The 14,483-nt window shown below is 41.6% G+C and overlaps 1 protein-coding gene across 2 annotated transcripts in view; it reads right to left on the reverse strand.

Moving 5' to 3' along the window:
• The window catches only part of SPAG6 (sperm associated antigen 6), a 266,300-nt gene that overhangs the window by 20,775 nt on the left and 231,042 nt on the right, over positions 1-14,483 (reverse strand). For both annotated transcript variants that reach the window (XM_075316806.1, XM_075316807.1), the window contains one exon: positions 10,390-10,506. In XM_075316806.1, coding sequence (XP_075172921.1) covers positions 10,390-10,506 — 117 coding nt within the window. The remainder of the gene's footprint in view (positions 1-10,389; positions 10,507-14,483) is intronic.

Genomic DNA, 14,483 nt, shown 5'->3' on the forward strand with positions numbered 1-14,483 from the left:
ACACTTTTCGTTATCGACTGACTTAACTGCTGCTGCCAATCACGAAGCTCAGAGATCTACAATGGAAGTAATTAGCTGCAGTGGTTTTGTGCGCTGTAGACGTGAAATCACCACTTCAGCCGCTGTAGAGAGCCAGCACCAGGCTCAAGGGGGCGAGCTACAGATGTTTGTTTTTTTGTAAGCTATGTTATAATATTTTTTTTAAGAAGGACATTCCCTTTAAGGAACTTTAAAGAGAGTCTGTCAGAAGGTTTTTTTTTTTCTCCCCCATCTGATAACAGGATATTGCAGGGGCAGAGACCCTGATTTAAGCAATGTGTCACTTACTGGGCTGCTTGCTGTCATTTTGAGAAAATCAGTTTTATCTGCTGCAGATCTAACCATTGTTTGAATGTGGAGCTCTGTAACGCCACCCCCCACCTCTGATTGGCAGTGTTCTGTGTGACAGTGTATGGGCAGAAAGCAGCCAATCAGAGGTGGGATGGGTTATTCAGAGCTCATGAATACGCTGGACTACCTGGCAGCACTCTAAGTATTCCTCTACTGATAAAATCACTGATTAATCAGCAGTATATTATCAAACCTACTGTACCACTCATGAGCAGTGTAGAGGCAGCGAGCAGGATTAGTGGACCCCACTGGACCACCGGGGGGACCCCTTTGTTGGAGAGGTTTAACTAAGCGCCCACCATGAGGTGGACGCAAGGCACCACTCCCTGGGCAGTGACCGGGACTGTGGCAGCTGACTGACTCAAGTATAGATACAGGTGGGGTGACTGAGGCAGGCTGGACAGGTGGGTATAGACAGGAATGTTGGGCACGGTAGGGATAGACAGGAATGAGAAGGCAGGTAGTGTTGACAGACATGGGGTTAACAGGACAGGAGCTTAGGACCTGACAACTAGCTAGGTAGCAGACTGGACCACTGACTAACTAGAGGAGTTGCGAGAGGCATTTCCTGGAAATGGCACGCCGGTCCTTTAAGAGGAGGGCCGGTTTGTGCGCACACTTCTTAGGTGCACTCCTGGGAACCTTGTGCAGCATGTACAGGGCTCCAGAGGGGAAAGAGGCAGCAGCACACGTGGATGGCCGGGGGGGGAGAAAAAGGGGGAGGGGAGGGGTTAGCACCACCAGAGATAATAGGAATTCTGTGCCAGATCCCCGCCGGGGGAGGACGCGACTCTGCCGGGGCAATAAGTCGACGTCCCTACACAAACGCCTGCGCTACAACTACACTAAGCAGTCCAGTAAGTGACACATTGCTGGGATCAGGGTCTCAAATTAGCAAAAACCTGCTGACAGATTTCCTTTTAAAACATAACTGGAGATATCAGCCAAACCTATGAAGCTCAATTACTGCAGCATACACCCTTAGGCCATGTGCCCACGGGAAAAAGTAACTGCGGATTTTGCTGCGGAAAACCCACAGATTTTCTAGATTTCGCAGATAAATCAGCGAGTTTACGAAAGTACAGACACCCCCCATGTTATCCTATGCGATTTGGGGAGTGCTGTATCAATGCTGCGGTATTTGCGGCTGTGGAAAATGCTGTGGATTACCCAAAGCCGCACGAAACTGCATGTCAATTATTCATGCGGAATTATCTGCGAATTCCTGCCTTTCCACTACGGAGATACAGGGCGGGAATTCCGCAGGAAATCCGTACTGTTTCCGTAGGTTTACCGCAACAATTCTGCAGATATACCGCAGCAATGGATAGCTGCGGATTCCAGGGATTTGCTACGTGAACCTGCGGAAATACCTGCAGAAATGTCCGCAGGTACGATCACCCGTGGGCACATAGACTTAAAGCCTGCTTTACACGTTGCAATTTCGCATACGATATCGTATGCGATTTGCAACGCCCCCATCGTATGTGTGGCATGTTAAATTTGTTGAACGTGTCGCACAAACGATTAACCCCCGTCACACGTACTTACCCGTCCATACGACCTCAATGTGGGCGACGAACGGCCACTTCCTGAGTGGTTGGGACGTTCGGCGTCACATCAACGTCACGCGGCAGCCAGCCAATAGACGTGGAGGGGCGGAGATGAGCGGGACGTAAACATCCCGCCCACCTCCTTCCTTCCGCATTGTCGGCAGGAGCCGCGGACGGAGGTAAGCTGTCGTTCAATGTTCCCGGGGTGTCACACACTGCGATGTGTGCTGCCTCGGGAACATTGCACAACCGCACGTTCAATCTTTGAGGAATGAACGATGTGCATGCGATGAACGGATTTTCGTTTAATCGCAATTGCACGCAATTTACCCGCTACAATCATACTTACGATGCCGGATGTGTGTCACTTACGACGTGACCCCGCCGACACATCGTAAGATTTATTTTAGCATGTAAAGCGGCCTTAAGGGTACTTTACACGCTGCGATATCGGTACCGATATAGCTAGCGAGCGTACCCGCCCCCGTCAGTTGTGCGACACGGGCATATCACACGGACTTACCTTCCCTGTGACGTCGCTCTGGCCAGCGATCCGCCTGCTTTTTAAGGGGGTGGTTTGTGCTGTGTCACAGCGACGTCACACGGCAGCCGTACAATAGCAGAGGAGGGGCGGAGATGAGCGGCCGAAACATGCCGCCCACCTCCTTCCTTCCTCATTGCCGGTGGACACAGGTAAGGAGATGATCGTCGCTCCTGCGGTGTCACACACAGCGATGTGTGCTGCCGCAGGAACGAGGAACAACATCACTACGTACGAGACAACGATTTTTGGTAAATGAATGACCTCTTATATACCAACGATTTTTATCTCTTTTACGATCGTTTAAGGTCGCTCCTGCCTGTCACACGCTGCGATGTCGCAAACGGTGCTGGATGTGCGTCACAAACACCGTGACCCCAACGATATATCGTTAGCGTGTAAATGGCCCTTTAGACAATATCCTATGGAGACGAGCGTATTATCTCCCTCGTGCAGTGTTATTTCTACATCTTCCAGCACAGTTGTGCTCTTCTGCACATCCTTATAGGTGGCGAGAATAACAACAGGCACCGGAGAACGTTAATTAAGGAATAATTGCAATGTTTGTGGTCCCCTATTAGCCTCTGTGAAGTTAGCAAGTCAACCTAAAAGGGCCACAACTGTGCTGTGGGATTCCACCCCAAGCATGGATGCATGTCTGTATCTAATAATGTAAAGCTCGCTGGGAGCCAGATTGGATGAAAGCCACTTTTCAGATTCATGTTATATTTAGTCCGTTTTATGCAGCTGTGGTCTGCCGTTACCTAATGAGACAAAAAGACTCCTTTAATATCCCATCCTTCTTTATTAAAGAAATCATTTCATGGCCTGTAATGCCCTAAGGCGGCATTCCACTTGTGTGGAGTGTGCATGTGAGCGGCCCTACAATTATTTCAAGTTCATAACTTTTCAGTGCCTCATTAAAAAAAGGGAAACCTAGCTGAGATTTTTGTGTTAAGGGAAGCATTAAATCTTCACAGTGTTTTCATTGTTGAGGGTCTACCTGCAAATTGGACAAGAGACGCTCTCGGCTTTTGCACACACATTGAACAGGAAGCTTTATTATTATTTTATTGTTTTGTATATAGTGTATGGCAGAACCGGTATTGTCTTAATTGTGCGTTTTTATGAGTAGGGAAAACCTTAGAACACAAGGAGGCCTTATATACAAATGTAACTCAATAAACAGGAAAGATAAACCATTCTATGCTACAATGAGGATCTTCCTGACAAACAAGAGGCGAAAGATACGGTATATTATTATGCGGTATTATACTTATTTTCTCTATAGCAAGTGTTTATGGCTCAGAGTACATTTTATTAGCTATCTGAGCAGATTAAAGATGCAAGCCTTTTGGAGAGCTCTGATCTTATCTGTACACATGGTGAGCACAGATTCACAGATCGCCTGCCACATGATGATCAGTGCGGTGTGTGATGCGGCACTTACAATGGCTGACCTCGGCTGTTAAACCATCAGCTACATCTACGGTGAAAGGCGGCTGTTTAATAACCAGTTTTGGCACCTCCATGTACACAGAGCGAGCATTTATACCATTGTTCTGTGCACACCATCATAGCATTAGCGCCTGTTTTTGGTATGATCTTCGGTTTTGCGTCTTTTTTTTTTTCAAATTTTCAAAATTTGTCATTTTATTCTATTTTATAATGTCCTCATCATTTTATTCTATTTTATAATGTCCTCATCATTTTATTCTATTTTATAATGTCCTCATCATTTTATTCTATTTTATAATGTCCTCATCATTTTATTCTATTTTATAATGTCCTCATCATTTTATTCTATTTTATAATGTCCTCATCATTTTATTCTATTTTATAATGTCCTCATCATTTTATTCTATTTTATAATGTCCTCATCATTTTATTCTATTTTATAATGTCCTCATCATTTTATTCTATTTTATAATGTCCTCATCATTTTATTCTATTTTAATGTGCTTGTCTATTCACGTATATTTTTGTTTGTTTGTTTTGTTTTTCCCTGTTTTGTGGATGGAGTTTAATTATTCCAGATGTTTTGCCTGATTCATCAATCGTGACTTTTTAAAGTAATTGCAAAATTTGACACACCTCCACTCCAGCCGCCCCCCATAGTTTTAGGCTATGTGCGCACGCTGCGGATTTACCAGGAATTTTGCTGCAGAAAATGTGTCTAACATTGCTGCAGTCATTCCTCAGCAAATCCTATAGGTTTTAAAAAAATGCTGTGCGCACACTGCGTTTTTTTATACCCGCGGATTTTCCGCTGCGGAATTAATGAGCATGTCACTTTTTTTCCGCAGGTACCTGCATTTTTTGCCATAGATAATGGTAAAAATCCGCAGGGACCAACCTGCGGAAAATCTGTGGTAAATCCGCGGCAAAACCACATGCGGATTTCGTTGCAGTTTTGGTGCGTTTATTACCGCAGGTGCGGGATTCTTTCAGAGGGTTCGTTTTATTCTTAAGAAAAAGGCACTTTCTAATGTGCACATAGCCTTATGTGTAATGACTATATAAATAATATATAGGAATAGATCCCTCTGTGTGTAATGACTATATATAATATATAGGAATAGATCACTCTGTGTGTAATGACTATATATAATATATAGGAATAGATCACTCTGTGTGTAATGACTCTAATATATAGGAATAGATCCCTCTGTGTGTAATGACTGTGTGTAATATATAGGAATAGATCCCTCTGTGTGTAATGACTATATATAATATATAGGAATAGATCCCTCTGTGTGTAATGACTATATATAATATATAGGAATAGATCCCTCTGTGTGTAATGACTGTGTGTAATATATAGGAATAGATCCCTCTGTGTGTAATGACTCTATATAATATAAAGGAATAGATCCCTCTGTGTGTAATGACTCTGTATAATATATAGGAATAGATCCCTTGGTGTGTAATGACTATATATAATATATGGGAATAGATCCCTCGGTGTGTAATGACTATATATAATATATGGGAATAGATCCCTCTGTGTGTAATGACTCTGTATAATATATAGGAATAGATCACTCTGTGTGTAATGACTCTATATAATATATAGGAATAGATCCCTCTGTGTGTAATGACTATATATAATATATAGGAATAGATCCCTCTGTGTGTAATGACTATATATAATATATAGGAATAGATCCCTCTGTGTGTAATGACTATATATAATATATAGGAATAGATCCCTCTGTGTGTAATGACTACATATAATATATAGGAATAGATCACTCTGTGTGTAATGACTCTGTATAATATATGGGAATAGATCACTCTGTGTGTAATGACTGTGTGTAATATATAGGAATAGATCCCTCTGTGTGTAATGACTCTGTATAATATATGGGAATAGATCCCTCTGTGTGTAATGACTCTATATAATATAAAGGAATAGATCCCTCTGTGTGTAATGACTCTGTATAATATATAGGAATAGATCCCTCGGTGTGTAATGACTATATATAATATATGGGAATAGATCCCTCTGTGTGTAATGACTCTGTATAATATATAGGAATAGATCACTCTGTGTGTAATGACTCTATATAATATATAGGAATAGATCCCTCTGTGTGTAATGACTCTATATAATATATAGGAATAGATCCCTCTGTGTGTAATGACTATATATAATATATAGGAATAGATCCCTCTGTGTGTAATGACTATATATAATATATAGGAATAGATCCCTCTGTGTGTAATGACTGTGTGTAATATATAGGAATAGATCCCTCTGTGTGTAATGACTATATATAATATATAGGAATAGATCCCTCTGTGTGTAATGACTATATATAATATATAGGAATAGATCACTCTGTGTGTAATGACTCTGTATAATATATGGGAATAGATCCCTCTGTGTGTAATGACTCTATATAATATAAAGGAATAGATCCCTCTGTGTGTAATGACTATATATAATATATGGGAATAGATCACTCTGTGTGTAATGACTGTGTGTAATATATAGGAATAGATCCCTCTGTGTGTAATGACTCTGTATAATATATAGGAATAGATCACTCTGTGTGTAATGACTCTATATAATATATAGGAATAGATCCCTCTTTGTGTAATGACTATATATAATATATGTGTGTTTCCCTTTTGTATTGAATTACTGAAATAAATTAACTTTTTGATGACATTCTAATTTATTGAGATGCACCTGTAATTCTGATATTGGGGACCAGTTTAGGTAACGTTACAACATGTCTGTATCACTGGTATACAGAAGTGTCAGCGGCTAGGGAGCCAAATAAAGAGGTTGTCCCACTAAATACATTTACCACCTATCAAAAGCGTAAATGTACTCGTGCTGGTCTGACTGATACAAATAGGGGCCGCAAAGCCTACTGTTTGAATAGAGTGGTAGTGAGCATGCGTCATCACTTTATGACTGGTAAATGAACTTCTGTTACAAGTTTTAGAAAGAAAATAGACTGCAAGCTCTAGGACCAATCTATCTACATTTGTGTGAAGAAATAAGATCATCTTAGCGCTTATAAAGTGATACAGAAATTAAATAATAATATTGCAAAAAAAATATTCTTATGTTCTTTTCCTTCTACTCATTCTTTATTCTCTTTTGCTTTTTTTAATTTTATTTAGTTGCGGTATCTACAAGGGCTTTAGCACGTGTGACATACCTTTTTATGTATTGGCGACGGTGGTAAGATATTGAAATGGATACAGGATTTTATGAGTATTCTGTATTGGCTTATAATGAGTATGTAGGAAAAAAAAATAATTTTTCTTTTACTGCCTGTCAATATTTTGTGTTCTAGGGATGAGACAATCTTTTGAAATTCAAATTAGCCGGCTTCACTGAATATTCCACCAAAATTTGATTCAAGGCAAATAAATCTGCACAAATCTCATTACAGAAAAGATTGTAATTGCCTGGAAATTACACGTGGAGGAGAGGAGAGAAAAAGAAAACCCTGCGCACCTTAAGACACTCTACAGAAGGGAGAGGGACGATCCAGTTGATCGAGAGAGAGGAGATAAAAGAGAGGACCCCACTGACCATAAGAGCTTACACTCTACAGGAGAAAGAGAGAGAGGACCCCACTGACCATAATAGCTTACACTCTACAGGAGAAAGAGAGAGAGGACCCCACTGACCATAATAGCTTACACTCTACAGGAGAAAGAGAGAGAGGACCCCACTGACCATAATAGCTTACACTCTACAGGAGAAAGAGAGAGAGGACCGCACTGACCATAGGAGCTTACACTCTACAGGAGAAAGAGAGAGAGGACCGCACTGACCATAATAGCTTACACTCTACAGGAGAAAGAGAGAGAGGACCCCACTGACCATAATAGCTTACACTCTACAGGAGAAAGAGAGAGAGGACCCCACTGACCATAATAGCTTACACTCTACAGGAGAAAGAGAGAGAGGACCCCACTGACCATAATAGCTTACACTCTACAGGAGAAAGAGAGAGAGGACCGCACTGACCATAAGAGCTTACACTCTACAGGAGAAAGAGAGAGAGGACCCCACTGACCATAATAGCTTACACTCTACAGGAGAAAGAGAGAGAGGACCCCACTGACCATAATAGCTTACACTCTACAGGAGAAAGAGAGAGAGGACCGCACTGACCATAAGAGCTTACACTCTACAGGAGAAAGAGAGAGAGGACCGCACTGACCATAAGAGCTTACACTCTACAGGAGAAAGAGAGAGAGGACCGCACTGACCATAAGAGCTTACACTCTACAGGAGAAAGAGAGAGAGGACCGCACTGACCATAAGAGCTTACACTCTACAGGAGAAAGAGAGAGAGGACCCCACTGACCATAAGAGCTTACACTCTACAGGAGAAAGAGAGAGAGGACCACACCGACCATAAGAGCTTACACTCTACAGGAGAAAGAGAGAGAGGACCGCACTGACCATAAGAGCTTACACTCTACAGGAGAAAGAGAGAGAGGACCGCACTGACCATAAGAGCTTACACTCTACAGGAGAAAGAGAGAGAGGACCGCACTGACCATAAGAGCTTACACTCTACAGGAGAAAGAGAGAGAGGACCGCACTGACCATAAGAGCTTACACTCTACAGGAGAAAGAGAGAGAGGACTCCACTGACCATAAGAGCTTACACTCTACAGGAGAAAGAGAGAGAGGACCGCACTGACCATAAGAGCTTACACTCTACAGGAGAAAGAGAGAGAGGACCACACCGACCATAAGAGCTTACACTCTACAGGAGAAAGAGAGAGAGGACCCCACTGACCATAAGAGCTTACACTATACAGGAAAGATAGGACCCTACTGACCATAAGAGCTTACACTCTACAGGAGAAAGAGAGAGAGGACCCCACTGACCATAAGAGCTTACACTCTACAGGAGAAAGAGAGAGAGCTCCACTGACCATAAGAGCTTACACTATACAGGAAAGATAGGACCCTACTGACCATAAGAGCTTATACTCTACAGGAGAGAGAGAGAGAGAACTCCGCTGCCCACAAGAGCTTACACTCTACAGGAGAGAGAGGGCCCCACTGACTATAAGGACTTACACTCTACAGGAGAAAGAGAGAGGACCCCACTGACCATAAGAGCTTACAATCTACAGGAAAGAGTACTCCACTGATCATAAGAGCTTACACTCTACAGGAGAAAGAGAGAGGGAGCGAGAGAGAGGACTCCGCTGATCATAAGAGCTTACACTCTACGGGAAAGAGAGACTTAACTAGTGACTTTAGAGATGGAAAACAACTCTACTGTACAATCTGTGCTCCACTGGGAGCCGCTGGTCTGTGATGGCCCAGGTGCTGACCACCACTGTACAATATACGATAGTCTGCTAGATGTCCTATCTGCAGGGTATTATGGAGTAATCTATGCAATACTGTAAAATGACATTAACCATCAGTTTGTTTGTTTTTGCAAATTGAATCTCAAATCGATTGAAACCAGAAATTTGACTGAAACTCAATCCGCTCATTTATATTGTGTATGCGTTTCTTTTTTCTTCGAAACAATAAAAAAATCAGATTAGGAGAAAAAAAAAACAAAAACACAACTCGAGTGTTCTTCTGGTTATTATGTTGCAAGGCTCAGCCTCCTCAGCTCTCTTCTCCCTTTCTTTCCCTTTTCTTTTGCTTTCTCATACAGGTGATAATTGGGAACATTTTTATAATCTGGTTAAGGACTGATATGTCCATACATATTTCTTGTAAATTGCCTTCTGCTTTGGCATGTGAAAAAAAAAAAAAAAGAAACTGTAGTAATATATTTATTTAAGGAAAAGTGAAAGCAGATAATGTGCAAAAACATTGCCAAAAATAAAATAAAAAAGTGAAGTTAAAAAGAAAAAAAAAAGAACTAAGAAGTGAAAACGTGGTTTATCAGTGTGATAAAAATGATGACATAAAATCCGCTATGAGTAATAGACGATTGTAATAAAACTCATACTATCGGTGTTGATGCCAAATCATTTTACTGTAAAGTTCTGCATAGAGGTGGCTGGGTGATGGTTCTGATGGATTTTATTTTTTAAAGAATATCAGTTTTCTACATGAAACGTTTTGGGAGGAAACCTAGAGGTTGGCCTCTGCGTGTATGACATAGTATGGAGTAGTAACCTTCTGCCCTCTGAGTGGGGGACATTTAAGAAGAATAATAACGCACCTTGGGGCATGTTGACACACTTTTATGGTGCTAAAAGACACTAAGCCTTTGGCACGGTTCTTGTAGCATTCCTGGGAAATGTAATCCTTTAATGTACACCCCGGATCGCACATTTTATGCTGCGTCCATGCAATGCTTTGCTGGAAGTGTAATCAATGAATGAGCAAGAACATACTGTATTGCAGAAATCCCGCAAGAGGCGTCCTGCGCTGGGTCTTACCTTACTGAACTGGCCGACCACGTGCTTCAGTATGTTGGGTGGGGCGTCGTGCAGCAGGGGCTCCAGTGCGGGCAGATGGGTGCATTTCTGCAGGATGTTTTTCAGGGCTTTTTTTGCCTAGTGAGTACAAACAAAATGAAAATTAGGAGGCATCTGGCCTAAACAATGCCAAGGATTTGCAGTCATTCAGGTCCAACATTCCACAAATTCAGACTGTCAGGTCATGCTTGTGTTTCCCTTGTTAACCCTTCGAGAGCGGCCTGATGTCTACTAATCCCACTTATGACAAAGTCACTGAAAGTGAAGTGGAAAAAGAAGAAATCAGCAGTAAATATAAGCTCTGTTCCTCGCTAGAACTTTTTTTTTTTATCTGGGAATACTTGGTGAAGACCAACATGGCTATTATCACTGCTCCAAACAAGGGTTGGCACTTAGCTTTCCTATATTCCCGCCAGGCAAATCTATCCACAAATGCAGCAACATCAAGGTGGGGGACATATTACTTGGTAAACTGGCCATTCAGGCATTGAAGAAAGCTGGGTGCCTACCCTAATAGAGGCAATAGTAACTGGCACACATCAGCTATAAGCAAATATATTTTATGAAAAATTCTGAAGGAAGCGGACAACTTAAAGATGTGGTTAAGGATTAGAAGAGGGACTGCTTCTTTAAAAAGAAAAAAAAAAAAAAGCATTGCCAGCATGATTTCTAGGTTTCGCCTGGTATTATAGCTCAGGCCCATTCACCTGACTAAATGCAGATGAGTTGCAGTACCTGACATATCCTATAGACAAAAGTGGCGCTGTTTCCTGAGGGGAAAAAAATCAAAATAGACCCTTCCCCACCATCCATAGACAACCTTGATAGGGTTTGTTCCCATATTACATTTTTGATGAGTTTTCTTTGTGCTTTTTTTCCCATGCAGAAAACAAATGCTAGGTTTTACAGTAACAGCACAAAGAATGAGATTTCTAAAAATGCATTTCTTTGATATATGGTGTGTTTTGTTTTTGATAAGCAGCATGTCTATTGTTTCACATTCTAACTGTAGCTGAAAATAAAATGGATAGCAGCAAAAAAAAATGCACCAAAAACTTGGTATATTTCTGCTGAAGTTTTTTTTTGCCATAGGATGCATTATTCTTGCAAGAAAATAAAAAAGCTACCTGTGAACAGAGCCTTAAAGATGTATGATTTACTTAGAGCATGTTCCCACCATCCCCTGTAGACTGTGATCCGTCACCTACTGTATCCTCACCCATCCACTGTAGTCTGAGCCCTCGCGGGCAGAATCCTCACCTATTGTATCATTACCCTGTAGACTGAGCCCTCGCGGGCAGGGTCCTTACCTACTGTATCATTACCCTGTAGTCTGAGCTCTCGCGGGCAGGGTCCTCACCTACTGTATCCTCACCCATCCCCTGTAGACTGAGCCTTCGCGGGCAGGCTCCTCACCTACTGTAGCCTCACCCATCCCCGTAGACTGAGCCCTCGCGGGCAGGGTCCTCACCTACTGTATCATTACCCTGTAGTCTGAGCTCTCGCGAGCAGAGTCCTCGCCTACTGTATCCTCACCCATCCCTTGTAGACTGTGAGCCCTCGCGGGCAGAGTCCTCTCCTCCTTTACCAGTCTGTGTCTTGGATTGTTCATGATTATTGTACTTGTTTTTATTATATATACCCTTTTTCACTTGTAAAGCGCAATGAAATACATGGTGCTATAATAAATAATAATAACCATTGAGTCCATTTTTGTAGAAGCTAAAAATGGATCTGCTAAAAATAAACGGCTTCCGTGTGCCTTTTAACTGAGTCCCATACATTTAGATTGCGTTTTTATTGCATTTTTTCATGCGCTTTTGAGTGCAGATTTGTCACAAACCTGAAGTGTTTCCTGATGCCAGCAAAGTCAATGAGAACCTTGAAGTCTCCTGTACACATTTAGTATTTTTTTCCTAGCAGATTTGGTGAAGAACTAAATCTGCAGTATGTCAATTTTTGCAGAATTTTTGCTGCAGATTTCACCCATTCCAATGAATGGGAAAAATCTGCAATAAAATCAGGCGGCAAAAAAATCTGCAATAAAATCATAGCAAAACGTGAGTTTTTGTTGCTGAGTTTTTCCTGCCAAGAGATGCAGAAATCTCTATCTCAAATACTTTGTGTGCACATAGCCAAAAAGGCTGCAAAAATGGATGAGACTAGGGCATGCACTGGGTAATGAAGCAGACATGCAAATTCAATGGTTCATTGTGCCGTACTATTGCAAGAAAAAATACGAAAAACGGAATACGGCTGAAAAATGTTATTAATGCATAACATTTGTGCTGGTCAGAAGAAAGCAAGGTGATGGTTTTTCCATCTGGCCTCCGCCTACTTCATACATCAGCTGTTCGTCGGCCTACGCTTCCTCGGTACTTCATTTGGATCTGTAATCCTTGAAGAATGTAACACCTCCGATCTGGGCACCGTGTGCCTCCAATGCCAGCTGAGATTTTCCTGTGTTCAGACACTTAACTATTTCATTAATTAATGCTTTTATTACCAAAATATACTGTAATTAGAGTGTATTGTAGGATGGATACGTTATCTATAGAGTAATAGTGGAGGTGAACATGTCAGGGGTATAGGCCTTCATTTCCTGGGGGCTTGCAGCTATTTTGATAGATCTGATGATATTAATAAACCTTTTAGAAATCATATCCTCCCATCTTGTAAATATGTAAAGAACTTTTCAGCTATTCTTCTTGTTATAGGATTGTGGGGTAGAAATGGAGGGTCGTGATGATTTTTTTTTTGCATTTTACAATTTGTATAGTTTTTATTTCACCTTTATGGGTGGTCTGTGATTAAAAAAAAACCAAAATATGCTAAAAGGAGGAAATGTGTTAAGATAATAAAATAACCATTATTTCCCATGTAAAGCGCCATTGAATAAATGGAGCTATAATAATAATAATAATAATAAATGGTAATAATTTAATTATTTAATTGCAATATGGTAGATCATTCACATGACCACTGCAGCCAATCCTTGTCCTCAGAGGTTATTCTTGCACCTATGGCATGTGATCACAGAGAATTGTGATCGGCTGCAGCGGTCACGTGAATGGCCAGCAGCACTTAGGCTTTCTTCATATGTCAGTATGGTAAGTATGACATCTGTTTTCATACGTACCGGAGACACGGCCAGACACAGAACTATTAAAATCATTGGGTCTGCACACCCATCAGTGTTTTCTCAGGGATGTGTGTTCCGTACGAAGACAAGTCCGTTTTTTCTCCAGCAGCACTGATGTTACAAGGACCACACATTGATGTGACCCGTGTGACCTTAGTGTGACAGGTACTGGAGAAAGCACGTGTCTTTGGAAAAAAAGGATTTTCTATACTCAACTGTCTCTAGCGCTACTGTCTTCGGCACTGCTGTCACTTGCTTCCGGACCGCTCATTATGCTCATGAATATTCCCTGCACTGCAGACCCGAAAGCAGCAGCGCTAGAGACATCGCGTCATGGACAGGTGAGTAAAAAGTTCCTGCTCTCCGCGTGCTATCAAGGATAGCACATGGTGAAAACTAGTATTCAAAAATCACAGCACACAGATGGGCCATAGGCACCTTCAACACGGCTGTGTAAAACACGAACATTTTGCATGGACGTGTGAAGGGGGCCTAAAGCAGAGGGGGATTGAATAAGTTGCTAGTAATCTATACAGCACTTTATCCTGTTTTATCTAGGACTTCAGCATTAAAATAAGGCCATGTACTAATGTCCCAAAAAAAAAAAAAACTTCCTTCTTTTTTCAGTTTTTTATTCCTGCAGGTATATACACCAAAATTCACAATAGTAATCTGCTCCAGTTATTTCATTTTTACTTTGTTTTACCATTTTTTATGGGGTTTTTTATTAAAAAGGGCCATCTTTTCTCAAACATAAGAAGAACCAGACATCTGAATGAGGTCTAAAGGGGGCTTTACACGCAACGACATCACTTACGAGATGTCGTTGGGGGTCACGGAATTCGTGACGTACATCCGGCCTCGTTAGCGACGTCGTTGCGTGTGAAACGTATGAACGACCGCTAACGATCAA

The sequence above is a fragment of the Anomaloglossus baeobatrachus genome, chromosome 6 (genome assembly GCF_048569485.1).
Source record: "Anomaloglossus baeobatrachus isolate aAnoBae1 chromosome 6, aAnoBae1.hap1, whole genome shotgun sequence".
Taxonomy (NCBI): Eukaryota; Metazoa; Chordata; class Amphibia; order Anura; family Aromobatidae; genus Anomaloglossus; species Anomaloglossus baeobatrachus.